Here is a 17,910-nt window from a genome sequence, read left to right on the forward strand (position 1 = left end):
TGTTTTGCTCCAGCACGCCCCCCCCCCCCCCCAACCCCACCCTAGGTGGAGGTAAGTGCTGCTCTATCCCATCCGCCCTCTCCCACCCCACCTCCCCCAATCTTAAGAGCAGACCAAATCCCTCTCTGACAAAGCTAATATATGCTTACCAAGTGACAAACCACTGTTTCCATGACAGCTATGGAATTTTCTGGGAAAACCAAAAATGTATATTAATGTTTTTAATCTTCCAAGCAAACTTTAGATGTCAAGTATTTTTGTTCACACATCTGAATTGATAATGAACACAATGCCCATTTTGACGAGACCACCAAGCCACTCTTGGGGATTACAGACCTCACGGGGGATTATAGTCCTTCACATTCAACACTGGCATTATACCACATTATTGACCCACAATATAATCTCCGACTAAACACCCTCAGAACAGCATGTTTAATTACACAGACAACATCACCAGAGTGAGAGTGTGCTAACTGCCCCAGTGCTGGTGGGCTTGAGTGGAGATTAGCAAAAATGGGACAGAACCACAGGGCAGAAAGCAAGTGGCTTCTCACAGTGTCACTAACACCACCATGATACCCAGGAGACAATGTGCTGCACTGTAAGTACAAGCTCAGTTTGAAATCCATGCTACCTTCAAATCTACTGGAGTGGCTGTGTCTCCAGATAGCTTGTAGCCTTTTAATGAAGCTCAATGTAAATATGGGCACATGTTTTAATGTGTATACCCAGTGCTAGCTTGAATCTCACCGCAATGCCAGTCCTCTCACTTTGGAAAGGATCACGGGACCCTTGAACCTGACACTGACTGCACTGGATCAGAGACGGCCAGAACGAACCAGAACAAAGGGCCAGAGACGACTGATCCAAAACTAGCGACAGAACTACAGCTGTACACCAGATAACCTCCTGTCTTATGTTGGGACCTCTCTGTTATCACCTCCATGACTAAAGTGAGAATAAAGGCACTTGTGTCACTGTAAAGACGCATTACACTGCCAAACTACTGCTGCTCCTCCAGGTATAAATGCTGTCAACAGGAATTCATATATCCACAAAAAAAAACAAATGAGAGAGAGAGAGAGAGTGTGTGTGTGTGTGTGTGTGTGTGTGTGAGAGAGAGAGAGAGAGAGAGAGAGAGAGTGAAGAGAGAAACAGCATGAGCAAGTGTAAATTTGTACTCTGTTTTTGGACACCCAGGGTGTGTACAGCGTGGGACGGAGAAAGGCCTATGAAGTAGCGTGTGAATGAACGTGTGTGTGTGTGTGTGTGTGTGTGTGTGTGTGTGTGTGTGTGTGTGTGAGAGAGAGAGTGAGAGAATATGGGCACACATGTGCACATGTTTGTATAGGGTGAGGGGGAACTCCAGGGCTTAATAGGCCCTCCTGTTTGTGTGTGTAGACGTGTGTGTACACGTGTGTGTATGTAGACGTGTGTGTTCATGTATAAGTGTGTTTGTGAGAGTGTGTGTATGTGTGTGTGTACACACATGTATGTACTATCCCACAGCTCTTGTGAGGGGACATCTGGAAGCTATAAGACAAATTATTTATGGCCACAGTGAGGTAATGAAGTAAAAATGCAGCAGAAGTGTCTGGGAGACCCAGGGATGGCCTTCCCCGACCTCACCCGCCAGGCAGGGACCTAGAGTCAAACACGGCTACGCACAGGCCTGCCCGGCCAGCCGACACACACTCCACCGCCACCCTATCACACTCCAGCCATAGACCGCTAATACACCAACACCTGGGCAACACATGTATACCATAACCTGCCTCACCCTTCACACGAGCCCCATTAACACAAAGGACGTGTGTCCTTGCACCAATGCGAGCATCTCAGAATGATGTCAGCATACAGCTCTGGATGGAGTTCATCTGTGCATTAGGGGGGCTGATACACGAAACCTCGGAAATAAACTGCGTCTAATGCTTTAGCCTAAACAAAGTTACTGACACGAAAATTCCAAGGCATCAAGTTAAATAAAAAAATATATAATAAAAACACCATAATTAACTGTTCTGAATTTTTAGACAAGAGGAATCAGGACATGTTTATGGAACAGTGGACCATGGAGGCCAGTCACACGATGACTACAGTGTGGCAGTCCAGCCCCCAATCACTCTCCCTCCTGCGCAGACATGCAGGACTCTACAGGCAAGCCCAGCCAGGTAGCGGGCAGGTTACTGGGGATCCACGGGCCTCCATGCAGGGGCTCGTGGTAACACTTCCACACTTCACAGATTGAAACTGGGTGCTTATATTCTCAGGCAGAATGTGGAGATGTCCCAGAATGCACTGGGGTTTAGATGCCTGCCATCCCTGCCACTGGGTCACTGCAAGTGTGTCAGTGGTCATGAGACCTTGAAAGAAGGGACACGCCAAACCTCAGAGAAGACAGAGACAGGACAGGACTAAATCATTCATTGAGCTCCATCCGTATGGAAACATGCCCGGGAATCATGTTCAAAGCAAATACACGTGTGGTGGGGCGTAACATCTGGCTTAATGCCACGGTGAACACTGACATTTCCAAAGATATAAGGGCCACCTAGAAACACCCTTCTCCCACCCAAGAGTAAGGTGGGGTGGATCCATGCCAGGGGTGAGGGAAGATGCGTCTGGATGCCTTCAAGCATACAAACAGGATATTCTTCACATAAAGCACATGAAGCACGAGGGAGGGGCAGTAGAGAAAGAAAAACAAGGTGATAAGATCTAGACTGTGTGAGGAACTCCTGTTTGAAGGCACATCGAGAAACAATGAAAACAGTGAGACACAGCGACAAATCTGAGAGAACTCCAAAGAGTCAGGATCAGGGTTTCAGCAGCACCCAGTGTGCAAGCACTAAACCTGTAACACAGAGATTATAAAACACTGCCCTGCACTAAACCTGTAACACACAGATTATAAAACACTGTCCAGCACTAAACCTGTAACACAGAGATTATAAAACACTGTCCTGCACTAAACCTGTAACACACAGATTATAAAACACTGTCCAGCACTAAACCTGTAACACAGAGATTATAAAACACTGTCCAGCACTAAACCTGTAACACACAGATTATAAAACACTGTCCAGCACTAAACCTGTAACACACAGATTATAAAACACTGTCCAGCACTAAACCTGTAACAAACAGATTATAAAACACTGTCCAGCACTAAACCTGTAACACACAGATTATAAAACACTGTCCAGCACTAAACCTGTAACACACAAATTATAAGACACTGTCCAGCACTAAACCTGTAACACACAGATTATAAAACACTGTCCAGCACTAAACCTGTAACACAGAGATTATAAGACACTGTCCAGCATTATACCTGTAACACAGAGATTATAAAATCCTGTGCAGCACTAAACATGTAACACAGAGATTATAAAACTGTACTGCATTTAACACAGATTATAAAACCTTGTCGAGCACAAAATCTGTAATAGAGACATTATAAAACACTGTCCAGCACTAAGTCTGTAACACAGTGATCATAAACCACTGTCCAGCACTAAACCTGTAACAAACAGATTATAAAACACTGCCCAGCACTACATCTGTAATACAGAGATTATAAAACACTGTCCAGCACTAAAACTGTAACACTGTGATCATAAACCACTGTCCAGCACTGAGCTTATAACAGAAGCGTTACACAAGACTACAATGTCTCTCAAATTCTTTGAAATTAATGGAGACAAATTGTAGGAAACTGGATAAAGATTCAAATGTTTGTTGTCAAAAATGGAAAAACCTCTGTGACAAATTTGTGAAGGCAAAAAAGTGAATTCACTGGAAGAGATGAAATAACCAGATCTCTCCTCTGTCCATGGCTTTGTCCTGGGTGCCTGGCTGTATATCGGTCTCCCTGACTTTGCTAACTAGAACATGCGTTTTGTAATTTAGATTTAGGTTTTTTTCTGGTTGTCATGGAAATTAATATAGCATCACTTGCAGTACTGGAATGGTCATACACCAACGTTGACGTACAAAACACAAAGGGTGTGTCAGCTCTGACGCTCACCCAAGTTTCGGCTTTGCGCAACCTTTGCAAAAACTGTGAAAGAATGTAGAGAGCTTCAAGAACTTGGGCCACTTCTGTAATCAGCAGGAACACTGACGAGGATGAGTGCGACTCCCTGATCTGAGAACACAGAGTTAACATTCTGGGACTAACATCAGTCACATCTCAACAAGGTGGAGTCCCAGTGTGTGCCAGGGCCCGCTGGGGCCAAGCAGACAGGGAAGAGGAATTATCGGTCTTATACCCCAGAGAGGGTCACATGGAAGGCTAGTGGCAGACCTCTGAATGTCTTCCACACATAACAATGCACAGAAGCCCACCTGGTACTAGGGTCACACTGCAGATCCCCTCCAGTCAAACACTCCACAGTAGATGTAACTTTAGCTGTGTTCGTTGTCTGGGAGCGGATGAGTAAATGAGCTAGCATGGAGGACAGGAAGACCTTGAGGCTCGAAAAATTCCCTTCCCAGGTTACCATGTTCCCATGTTCAGGTTGGCCTGATCACTCCTGTCGTCTACACCACACCACCACCGTCATATGACTACAGCTTCTGTATGTAGGTTTGACACTGTCAGACATGTGTGATCTACATTCTAATCTATTAGCAGGAGATAAAATACAGAAATTAGCCCTGTATTAAAACATTTTTGCATGGGTTCATTCTAGACCAAAACATAACTGGGCCGTCCTGCCGTTGAGAAACATACATCTCTCAGAGATGAGTGCTGCACATTATGACCATCATTCCTAACACGGCCACATTTCATGTTTTTGGAACTCGTATGCGAACGCTCAGTTTTTCCCCCCCAACATCATACAAGCTGAGTAAGAGACGTGACCACCACACATCTGGTATCCATGACAATACTACAGCAACCACAATTATAGCTTACAGGCATAAAAATAAGCTAAGGAACAATAAATATATACATACACGCACACACACACACACACACATACACACACACACACACACACACACACACACACACTCACACACTCACACACTCACTCACACACACACACACACACACACACTCACGCAACCCTCTGCAGTTTTCCAGTGCACACACTTTCTAGGCCACAACCAATCCCTTAGGCTGGAAACCAGTACTAATTATACCGTGCAGAAAGGTGTCGGGCTGGCACTTCAAACCAGGAGAACAGAGAACTATGGAGAGACAAGTCCTGGCGGTTCCCATGGTGAATGCACAGGAGGGCCTAGAAAAAGACCTGGGTCCCCAAAAGCACCAGAGACACTGCACAACACCTGGTCAGGTGACAGACATCAAAGAGGATGGGGGAGGGGCTGCGGAGTGCAGAAAGTCATGATGTTTCAGTACTTGAGTGGAGCGTCCACGCATGCACACACATGTGCTCGCAAACACACACACACATACACACACACACAAGCGTGCACGCACACACACATGCATACACACGCACACACGCATACAGCTAGGTCCAGCTTTGTTCTGAATTGTCATTAAGTGTGCTACATGAAAACGGGGAGTGCTACAGCCTGCATAAGTGTGCTGATGCGTTTCCTTTCACTGCATGAATAATGCAGACGCTCTCTCAGAGGCTTCACTTACCCTCCCCCTCTCAACCCCTCCCCCCCCCCCCTTTCAACCTCTCCATCCCCTCCCTCCTCCTCCCTGAAGAATCGAGCATCTCTCTGCAGTTTTGACCTTGTCCTCCCTGCAGCTGTCCAGACCCACACTCACACTACGAGACGACCCCTCTCTGATCCTGATAGGACAATCAGACAGGTCTTTAACTCATGATACTGCACACTGACCAAAGCCATCTAGCCTGCACCTACCTTGCATCACAACCTCATAAAGGGGACAGATTTATCATACCACACTTCTATCACTGCATGCTATTTTTATTTATTACATAGTTTCAAATGGCATAACAACATCCACTATATTGCCGAAAGTATTCGCTCGCCCATCCAAATCACCAGAATCGGATGTTCCATCACTTATATGGCCAATTAATCACCTAGGCATGCAGAGGGTGATTCTGGGTGATTCTGATTGAGGGGCAGTAATGGCCTGGTGGTAGGGAACTGGCCTTGTGACCGGAGGGTCGTGGGTTTGATTCCCAGATCTGAGGCCATGACTGAGGTACCCTTGAGCAAGGCACCTAACCCCAACTGCTCCCCGGGCGCCGGGCTGCCCACCGCTCTGGGCACGTGTGATCCACAGCCCCCTAGTAATCACTAGTGTGTGTGTGTGTGTTCTAACTGCACAGATGGGTTAAAAAGCAGAGGACAAATTTCGATCGTGGTGAAAAATCACAATTGACAAAAATATGGCACACAGACACAGAGTTTTTACTAACATTTGTGAAAGAAATGCTCATAGTGCAAAGTGGTCGCCAACTTTCTGCAGAGTCGATCACTACAGACATCAAAACTTCATGTGGCCTTCAGATTAGCTCAAGAACAGTGGTGTAAAGCACGCCGCCACTGGACTAGAGCAGTGGAGGCCCGTTTACTGGAGTGACGAATCGCACTTCTCCATCTGGCAATCTGATGGACGAGTCTGGGTTTGGCTGCTGCCTGGAGAACAGTACTTGTCTGACTGCATTGCACCACTTCCAGTGAAAGGAACTCTGAATGCTTCAGCATACCAAGGCATTTTGGACAATTCCATGCTCCCAACTTTGTGGGAAGTTTGAAGCTGGCCCCATCCTCTTCCAACATGACTGTGCACCAGTGCACAAAGCAAGATCCATAAAAACATGGATGGCAGAGTCTGGTGTGGATGAGCCTGACTGACTAAGAGCCAGGCCTTCTCGTCCAACATCAGTATGTGACCTCACAAATGCACTTCTGGAAGAATGGTCAAAAATCCCCATAAACACACTTCTAAACCTTGTGGACAGCCTTCCCAGAAGAGTTGAAGCTGTTCTAGCTGCAAAGGATTGACCAACGTATTATTGAACCCTATGGAATAGGAATGGGATGTGCCACACTGAGACATCCAGGACAGGATGCCACCTAGGCCCCAGAGACACATGCAGGACAGGACCCCATGTGGCCCCCAGAGACACATCCAGGACAGGACCCCACCTGGGCCCCAGGGACACATCCAGGACAAGACCCCACCTGGGCACCAGAGACACATCCAGGACAGGTCCCCACCTGGGCCCCAGGGACACATCCAGGACAGAACCTCGTCTGGGCCCCAGGGACTCATCCAGGACAGGACCCGACCTGGGCACCAGGGACACATCCAGGACAGGACCCCACCTGGGCACCAGAGACACATCCAGGACAGGACCCCACCTGGCCCCCAGGGACACATCCAGGACAGGACCCCACCTGGGCCCCAGGGACACATCCAGGACAGAACCCTGTCTGGACCCCAGGGACACATCCTGGACAGGGCCCCACCACATTGTACAGCTACATTTCTGGTAGTAGCCATTTGGTTTCACTGCATGATTTTGGCCTCAGTGGAGTTCAAGTATCTCAGGTCCTTGTTCATGAGTGAGGGAAGGATGGAACTGTCAGGGCTGGCTCGGATGCCACTCCCTCCACCACCAGGAGGGGCACCCGAGTCAGTCCTAGACTTGCGGAGCGTAATCAGCAATGATCTGTTTCAGCTGTCTGAAGCCTTCTTAAGGAAGCTGTGGGAAACGGATCATTGCTGATTCGTTCGGTTTTGCCCTCGCGCTATCAGCCTGCTCCTTCATTCCCCGAAGTTGCACTCTCCAAGTTACAAGGTGTCTCGTCGCCGCTCTCTCTCTGTCTCTCCTTCTCTTCTTCGAGATTCTATCTCCTGCGTCACTCTGACCTACCTCAAGTTTTCCCAAATCTGTTTTTTTTCTTCCTGTCTTTATTCTGACTTTATATTTTAGGAAGGGGTTTTGTTTTGCTGCGGCGTTTTTCTGCCTGCTGGCCAGCCACCTTCTCTGGCATCTTTAGTTTCGTTTTCACGTTGCCTGTGTCTGCGCTGTTTAAGTTTCGTTTGTTGTTTTGTTTGTTTCTCCCGTCTCCTTACGGTTGAGCTTTATTTTTTCACGCGTTGAGTTTTCCGCGTTGGGTTTTGTTTATCGTTTTACCGTGCTTCCACGACTTTCCTTTTATTTTCTCACGTTGACTTTTCCGCGTTGCTTTCGTTTATTCATTTGGGTTGTGTTTCGTGTTTTAACTCTCACACTCGCGTTCTGTTCTGACAAACGCTGTTGTGCTGTTAAACGGCACTTGGATCCACCTTTCTTCTATCACTATACGCGGTGAGTACCTCCCAGTACTCCCACGTTACAGGAACGGGCGGTTGACAGGCGGATCGATGCGGCATCTGCAGTGTTGCGGACACTGTGCTGGACCATTGTGATGAAGAGAGAGTTGAGCCAAAAGGCAAAGCTCTCGATTTATTGGTCAATCTACGTTCTGACTCTCACCTATGGTCACAAGCAAGTGACCAAAAGAACGAGATTGCGAATACAAGCAGTTGAAATGCATTTCCTCCATAGGGTGTCCAGGCTCTGCCTTAGAGATAAGGTCATCCGGGAGAGACGAAATAGGGTCGCTGCTCCTCCATATAGAAAGGAGCAAGTTGAAATGGTTCGGACATCTGGTCCGGATGCCCCCGGACACCTCCCTGGTGAGGCTTTTCTTGGCATGTGTAACTGGGAGGAGACCACAGGGAAGACCCAGGACACACTGGAGAGATTATATCTGTCCTGGGAACGCCTCGGTATCCCCCCAGAAAAGCTGGAAGAGGTGGCCGTGGAGAAGGAAACCTGGGCCTCTTTGCTTAGGCCCTCGCGACCCAGACCCAGATAAGCAGTTGTAAATAGATGAATGGATGGATGAATGATTTTGGTATGAACTCCATTCAACTATATGAATATGTGATTTGTCAGTAATGATAAAATATTCATCAGTTTACATTAGTTTAGGTGTTAAAAACACAACAAAAAATGAAAATGTAAGCAATTATATTACTAACTAATGCTGCAGTAGCCATTAAAACAGTCTACGGTATATTCACAACCCAGTACACACTCGTTTCACCACAAGTTTCAGCAGGATACGAGGGATACTGCAGAAGTGCCGTTTCACAACTACGCTGGAGAATCCTCAGGAATGCTGGGTTGGATCACAACAGACATAACCAGCACGTTAGGCCAATAGAAAAGTCACTGCATCACCACACACTTTGACTACAGCTCTACAACATGTGTCTCCAAAGACTAGGAGTGGGAAATAATTGGATTTAATTGTATTTACATCATAGCTCTCTAGACTGTGAAACTTCTGTCACTGTGAGGCTGCATCACAGTAAAGGCAATTATGTTAAAATCAGCAAACTGCTCACAGACACTGCTTACGGCCAGTATGAGAATCTTTGCCCTGCTGGACCTGAGGCATAAAAATCACTGAAGTGTGAAGCAGTTTTGTCATTTTCATGAGGGGTGTGGGTGAAGGGTGGGTAATGAGCAACTTATCTTCAGTGAGTAATTCTGAAGACCAGAGCTGTGCTTGGGGAGATCTGAGCAGTGCTGGAGTCACGGGTAGTGAATCATTCTCATGGCCAGCGACACGGACCTCCTGGAGTCCCGTGGTCACCCACGCCATAGTCCCGGTTGATGGAGTCCCGTGGTCACCCACGCCATAGTCCCGGTTGATGGAGTCCCATGGTCACCCATGCCCTAGTCCGGGTTGATGGAGACCCATGGTCACCCACACCCTAATCCCAGTTGATTGAGTCCCATCGTCACCCATGCCCTAATCCCAATTGATGGAGTCCCGTGGTCACCCACGCCCTAATCCCAGTTGATGGAATACTTGTGTATTCGCCTGTATAATTTGTTTTTGTGTAATTTGTGTGTTAACGGGACGCCCAATGGAGGATGGGTTCCCTTTTGAGTCTTGGTACTCCCAAGGTTTCTTCCTATTCCCCACCATCTAGGGCAGGGGTACTCAACTGTCCAGATCCGGACCCGAACGCAGTCCTGTCCGGACCCAATCTCATTCCTGATTAACTGGATATGGACCAAAACAAAACCGGAGCATTTATTTCAGGGCTATTAAAAAAACACTCCGTCACGAGTGTTACGTTCGCCACCCCCGCTCAACAACTTACGTTCGCCACCCGCCGCTCGCCACCACACCCCCCCCTCCCCCGCTCAACAACTTACGTTCGCCAACCCCCCCCCCCACTCAACAACTTACGTTCCCCAACCCCTGCCGCACCGGACCTCAGGTCACAGGTATCTGCCAAAATTGGACCGCGGACAAATTTAGTTGAGTACGCCTGATCTAGGGAGTTTTTCCTTGCCACTGTCGCCTTTGGCTTGCTCATTAGGGATTTGGACCCATAGTATTGTTAACCTTGTAAATCCTGTAAAGCGCTTTGTGACAACATGTGTTGTGAAAAGCGCTATACAAATATATTTGATTTGATTTGAGTCTAATTGTCACCCACGCCCTAATCCCAGTTGATGGAGTCCCATGGTCACCCACGCCCTAATCCCAGTTGATGGAGTCTAATGGTCACCCACGCCCTAATCCCAGTTGATGGAGTCCCCATGGTCACCCACGCCCTAATCCTGGTTGATGGAGTCCCATGGTCACCCAAGCCCTAATTCCGGTTGATACAGCCTCGGGAAGCACACTGAGGCAGGTAAATGCAGATGTTTAGAGAGACACAACCTTGACAAAGCCTTGAGTCACCTCACCGTGTTTTCAGTTTGGCTTGGTCAGACCCTTGGCACAGTAGGGTTGTTAAGAGTTGTATCATAATAAAGACAACAGCAAAGACTCTCCACATACTGACTGGCCTTCAGCTGGGTCACTTTTATGAATAAACTGATCAACTGTCCAACATTCTGTTATCTAGCCTCTGTTTCTGATAGCAGCATGTTGTAATGGCTAAACCAAATGTGCTGAAGTCAACCATCAGCCATAATCGGGTCACATCTTATCTGTGTTGAGCAAGAACTCTGACCTGAGGGACAGGGGTTAGAATTAGGGTAGGGTAGGGTTAGGGTAGGGTAGGGGTTAAGACGAAAGCATGAGAAAAAGAGCGCTATATGCTGCAAACACACACACACACACATGCACGCACTCACACGGTTTAGACCAATCAGATAAGAGCACAGTCCAGGGCGGCTGATTCTACAGTACATGCAGATGGTCCAGTGAGTCAGCATCGGCGGAGGGGCGGGGCTTATCGCCATGTGCCTGACTCAGCCCACAGAGGGGAAGACCAGAAACATCCACAAAGAGAGAACTCAAAAAAATGGACAGATATACAGACAGTTCTAAATGTACACGCACACTCACACACACACACACACACACACACAATTACTCTGCACTGCGCCCTTCCCACACACAGCAGAGCACCAAGCGGACGTCAGCCATGCTTCACCCGTGACACACTCCAAGGGCCCCAAAACACCACCGCCGCGTGTCCTGGTACCTGGTGACTTAGGCACAGAAACATAGCACACCAAACCCTGCTGTTACACAACACCACAGAACTGAGAAGAAATCTGCTCAGTAATGGTTCAAACACATGTTATTCTCACACTGCTTCCAAGGCAGACTCAGTCAAGGGAAAACGAACGAAGAGGGTGTGGAAAAAAAAGAGAGAGAGAGATGCACTGTTGCCAGTTGGCTGCAGATCCAGCTCAGTTTATAGTCATGGCAGCCTGCATGAATTCAGTCTTTCACAAGTGAAATAATAATTAGAACAAAAAAAAAAGATGGCAGTGGGTCAGTCATCCAGCTTTGTCTGGCCAGTGAGAATGCAGTGAAATGTGAAGGCAGTGAAATGTGAATGGATCGTTCTCCAGCTGCTGTTTAGACACGGCCTCAAACTTCTCAGTTTTTAACGTTCTAGAGGGCAGCACTGCACAGCCTGCATGTGAATTCAGTTCTAATGGTGATGGTCTCAACACCCTGGCTGCAGAGACCTGAGGAGAACTGTTCAAGTCTCTGTGCTACCCACATATACACGTAGCAGGCCCCAGACACGCGCCTAGTGTATCTAGTGCTACTCCTTATGTGTTCACTCTGGGTTAGAGATGCATGATACAAACACAAACAAATATCCCACAAATATATCCTGGGAGAGTCTCTAGTGCAGTTATACAAACACAAACACATACATGCTGGGCAGACACATCAATGGACACCTTCACATAAGATGGCTATGGAACAGCCATAATTATTTTACATTGGATGACTCATGAGACACAATTCATTAAAACACCCAATGAACATCACTGGAATGTCTGAAATTGCTTAGGGCGATGGTGTCGAACAATACGTATTATAAGGGTTTGGTTAGCAGGTTAATTTAGAGCCTTCTTCAATGTCAGTACTGCAAAGGCGAATGCCATGATTACCACAACAGTATGCTGAGCAGCGGTGTTTTAGAGAAGAGGAGAGGAGAACAGGGAAGAAGACAGAGGAACATGTCTGGATGGAGTCTGGTCAGGCTGGAGTCTGGGCAGGCTGGAGTCTGGGCAGGCTGGGGCTCTGATCCCAGCAGGCTGCGTCCATCAGAAGGACTGACAGATTGGTGTAGTAGGACATCCAGTAAGGAAAACCCAGCGGAACAGTTGGGTTTTCCATGACTAAAAACCCAAACTGATCTCCTTCCTTCTCCTAGAGCCGGATACGTTCAACGTTAAGGAAGTAAATGCGTGCATGTGTGCTGTAGAGAGACAGGACGTGAGGGTTCCTGGCAAGGTCGTGCTGAGAGCAGAGACTGCAGGTCGTTTCTGAAGATCCAAAGCCATGCATGCATCAGCAGAGTCACAGCCGTCTGGAGCGCCTGAATGTGTGTGTGTGTGTGTGTGTGTGTGTGTGTGTGTGTGTGTGTGTGTGTGTGTGTGTGCGCGCGCGTACATGTATAGACCTCATGAGTAAAGGATCCACCGGGTGGCTCTTTAAATAGTCATACAAAGAGGACAAACACAATGCACAACCGTTTCCCTCTCTGACATCATCAACATGTCCGGTGACCCTGCGCTGCTTCCTAAGACTGCCCTGCTGAGCCCCCCCACAGGAAAAGGGTACACACACACACACACACACACACACACAAGCATGCATGCAAACACACACACACACACACGTTTCTCTTTCTCTCTCACAAGAACATATATACATACACACACACACCTCTCTCACGCCCACATGCACACTTGCACTCCCCTGTCTCACATATAACAGAAGGATGTATGGAGGTGGAGATCTGTCTCAAGTGTTATGTGTTACCTCATGTATCTGTAGGCCTTATGCATGGTTACCACATGCGCCCTACCCTACACAGCAGGCCTGATTCCATTGTGGCTCTTCAACATGCCCAGGCAGCACCGCCTTCGGGAAGCGGCGGATTGGCCAATCAACCAGGAGGCAGCGGCTCATTGGCTGCTCGAGTGCTTCACACTTTTTATTATTGTAGATTTATTAATTTGTGAGTAAATCCATTTGTGGAGTCTGAAGAGTGGTCTTCCTGTTGAAGTGGTCTAGACCTAGCTGGCCAAAGGTTTGGTTTCATGCAGCTTATTCAAGCTTGACATTAGGTGAGACCGTAAAAACCTGTTTATCTGAATAGCATTTCTGTAGTGACTAATGGTTGACAGGTTGCTGTTCCTAACTACCGAGAATGAGGTCAATTCCAAAGACAAGGTGATCTCTGCTCATCATTCTGAGTTTCCCTCAAATGTGTCCAAAACCACAAACCAACACTGCTATGGCTAAACCTTAGAGCTTAAGCATAGCAGACAGATGACACCAGCGCCAACAGATGACTATACAATTAGACAATGAATGTTAATTCTCCTCAGTAAGTGACAGGGGAAGGCCAGAACGAGTAATTGAGTACTTCTAAAGTATACTTCACAAACGCAACAAGTCATTCAAAACAGGCCAACTGTGCTCAGACAAACTAGCTCAAATAGAGAGATATACCTCTGACTACAACTTGGACTTCGGCCTTCATCAAGGGGAAACACGGACATGAAGGCAGATCCGATTAACACCCCCCCCCCCCCCCCCCCACACACACACACACACACACACACACACACACACACACACACACCCTCCCCGCAGTATCGCACATAGAAGAGTGCGCGTGATTATTGTGAGACGGGCGCATTCCAGATTCGTGCACAAACCAGTCCGGCCATGATGTCATCTTTGACTTTTTTCTTCACATCCAAGACAGTATTCGTGTTGCCTGAGATTCCTGATGTTAGTCAATGTGTTATTGTGGAAGTAGACGTATCTCAGCCAACGACAACGAACGTGTCGATTCACCTGGACTGTTAACTTTAAGCAGTGAACCATTCGATTGTTGACAGGGGAAACGATACGTGTCGAAATGAACGCGAAACTCCCGTAGAGAACTATTAAAGATGAAAGAGAACCGACATTTAAGCTACAAAACCGCAATGCAACATACACAAAGGTGTATTTAAAACATCTTACCCCACTCAAGGAATTCCAAAATATTCTTCTCTCTTCTGAGAGGCGAATTACTGCACTCATCATAAAGACAGACGAGAATATCCAGCAGTGTTTCCACGCTCAGGCACTGGCCGATCGACTGACAGGGCCCGTCCAAAATGAGTTTCTCCAGTTTTCTCAAACGAACCTCCCCAGACATGATTCCAAACTTTGCTGATGAATAGGTTGCGAGGAGGTGTATTTCCAGTATAAATACACAGACTACACAAACCAGCCAGCCACACACTCGCGTGCTCTTGCCATAAAAACTTAAAGGCTCAAGACAGGAAAATTATTGTCCAGCTAAAACGGATCGGTCATGGCCGGCCTCTCCAAAAACGCATAACGACTTGAAGGTTAACGTGACACATAACATCGCCTCACGTTTCCTTGGTTTTCCGAACCTGGGTGCACTAAAGAAGACTCGCTAGCCTGCGACCGACCCTGCCCTGGCCGGTGGGTTGGACGGAACCAAGACTTCCTTTATTTCTGTATTTCTTTTACTCACGGATCCTTTGCAAAGAACATCACCGCTTGCAACGAAATCGCTAAAACGTCCACCTTGGTTGCTGGTACATGTGTTTATCCATAATAACGCAGTAGCAAAACATGCATCAGCGCTGGATCTGCAATGCTACAAAAGCACGTATGCCCCTCCTCTGTCAGTGCTGCGAAGGAGAGAGCCAGAGGCTTTTTTCCTTTAAAATCCCAGTCTTCATAAATGAGCCACGGATGCTGTTTCGCCTCGACTACAGCGCTTGGTGAGACGCGTCTTCATTGCGAATAAACGCTTGACGGTTTTTTTGGGATTTATTGCCGGAGGAGCAAAAGTTCTGCCGCGAATTGGAAGAAATCGCGACCTTGTGCATGTCAGTGAACGCCGCGCGTCCCTGCTGCACCGGCGGCCGCGTCTCCTTGCCGTAGATGAGCGCTGCAGGCGCGAGCCGAGCTCATCATGGCGACCGTCACACTCCGCCGTCAGAGCATCTGCTGCAGGGGGTGCAGGGGTGTTGGAGGGGCAGATCATGTGAATGGTGACTGCGGCTGCTGAAGGCAAGGATCCGTCATTGACAAAATCCTCGGCTCATACAAGGAGGCGGCAGGGATGAAAACTCTCAGCAGTGTCTCGCATGTTTATATAAACCATCTCATGTTTGTAAATTATCTCAGCGCGAGATATTGATATGCGGATGTGAGGCTTTTCGTTTTTTTGTAAAGAAAATTCAAACTAAAGGTGGCAGCTAGTGAGAATTGTGTGAATATTCGTGTAATAATTAAAAATTAAAAATTAAGTTGATTGTGGCATACGTGAAGCAGCACTGGAAAACCACGTTTTAACTGAAACAGGCCTATACAGATGTCATGAAAATTTTATATAATTTCTTGTAATTTCTTCTTATATAACTCAGAGGTAAACACTTAAACATTAATTTAAGAATTGACATATAAAATAATAAATGTTTGGTCATTCGTTTGAACATCATGGAGTTAGCGCTGTGATTTATAAATTCTAACACAAAACCAGATCTTGTCCTTATACTTACATTCCGTAGTTTATTTCCACAATAAATGTACACTTACGCCACCTAGTGTCGTAATGTTGACTGTACACTGCACGTACTGTACGTGAGGTTACGTACAGTACTGCGTAAGCCTTTTTATATTTATCAAAGAAATCGTTTTTATTTGTCTTTAATTTGATATTTCTTATTTGCCTTTATCTAACGTTTTAGTGTTTTGCTTTGTTCAAACGTCTCTACCTTAACTAAAATATATTAAGCAGATAATTTTCAGATTCAACGGCCCTTTTTATTATTACAGCCGGAGTTATGACTTTTACAACTTTATGACTTTTGATTTTTATACTAAACCCTTTCAATAAGTTGTTACTTGGAGCCTAATAACCCACCGTTAACAGTCCGCACCCCCACAGAGTTATTCATATTAACGCAGAGGCTTATCACGCCTTGAAGCCTTTGAGGTGTACGGTGTGACCAGAGGAACCCTCCCATTAAAACTTAAGTCTGCCTCAAATCGCGGCATTTAGACAAATTTCTATCTGCCAAGAGTCACACCATGACTAATAAGGTGCTAAACCTTTCTTTCATGTCAAAATATTTGATGTAAGATAAGACTCCGGAAGGACTGGGGGTAACATTTAGGTAACATTTAGTTATTGATCTGCAAGTCTGTTTAAAATATCTTGCTGTAGGCTAAATCTGGCGTCCTTAATCCAGTCGAACGGTTTGCGTTGTCGATTTAAAATGGCTGATTTAAAATGGGACCCCGTTTGTTTGTTTTCTAATAATTGTCTCGGTCAGCGAAAGAAAGAAGGTGCGTTTGTATGTTGCCTCGTTATCCGCACCTGTGGTGGGCTACTATTGTTTGTTGTTTTATGAGGCGGGATCCGTGTAAATAGGACGCCCTTTCTTATGCAGTAGTTGGGTGTTAATTAGCACGCGTTTTGTTGATTGGACATTCTCTCTGTCCTTTGATTAAGGGCTATGGCATCCGCGAGAATTAGAATTCGCCTGTATTGACCAAAGGGGCTCTAGATAATTGACATGGGAAGGGGAGAGGACTGACACTTCACAAGAGGCTTCAGCCCTCTGATTTTCCGATGTGTGCTTCGTGTGTATTGTACAGAACAGACGAGTGCGAAGCTGGGATTTAGGGTGGATATCGGTGTATTGTCACAAGGCACTGCTACAAATCTTAATGGAACTTCATTAAAAGATTTTCCAATATAAGCCTAATGTGTTTGTTTAAATGTTAACTATAGGAAATACCTAGGACATTCCATTGTTTTTACTAGATCAGTCATTTGTTGTTATTGTTCAAATAGACCAGTGTTTCAGGCATGAGGCATAGCTGGGTATGACTCTTAAGTATCTTTTAAAATGCCATCATATTATTTTTTGTATATAAAAGTCTGTTGCTCGAAGTAAATAGGGTATGTCATCTTAGCCAAACCACTCCTTCTATAGAGCAGATATGGGAGAGATTCCCCTTGTAGAGACGTTACATTAATTTTGTACATAATAGTCTGTTGTTGTTAGCAAATATGAACAAAAGGGTCTGTCATCTTGGCCAAACTACTTCTCTCATAGAACAGATATGAGAGTGATTCTGTAGAGTGATTCCTCCTGTAGACACAGTCAGCATGTTAGCTCAGCTCTACATTGTGTTCCATTCAGCAGACCTTTCCTGTGAGCTCCTTCAGTCCGTCTGACATCTCGGGGCAAACACAGGACCAATACACAAACTCAGACAGCGGCTGCTCTGCTCCTGGGTCTCCTCTTCTTATGCTGGTGTGACCAAACAAGGCATGGCAAATTTGGCAATGGAATCAGATGGTCACCAACCTGTGAAGAGCTCCCC

The 17,910-nt window shown here is 46.5% G+C and overlaps 1 protein-coding gene across 5 annotated transcripts in view; it reads right to left on the minus strand.

The window, feature by feature from the left end:
- cdc42bpab (CDC42 binding protein kinase alpha (DMPK-like) b) overlaps positions 1 to 15,601 on the minus strand; it is a 50,764-nt gene extending 35,163 nt beyond the window's left edge. For 2 of the 5 annotated variants that reach the window (XM_077017485.1, XM_077017484.1), the window contains exon 1: positions 14,512 to 15,601. In XM_077017485.1, coding sequence (XP_076873600.1) covers positions 14,512 to 14,689 — 178 coding nt within the window. In that variant the 5' untranslated portion in view covers positions 14,690 to 15,601. The remainder of the gene's footprint in view (positions 1 to 14,511) is intronic. The other 3 variants (XM_077017482.1, XM_077017481.1, XM_077017483.1) reach the window with 2 other exon arrangements.
- Between the last annotated feature and the right edge of the window lie 2,309 nt (positions 15,602 to 17,910).

This window comes from Brachyhypopomus gauderio, chromosome 9, assembly GCF_052324685.1.
Source record: "Brachyhypopomus gauderio isolate BG-103 chromosome 9, BGAUD_0.2, whole genome shotgun sequence".
Classification (NCBI taxonomy): Eukaryota; Metazoa; Chordata; class Actinopteri; order Gymnotiformes; family Hypopomidae; genus Brachyhypopomus; species Brachyhypopomus gauderio.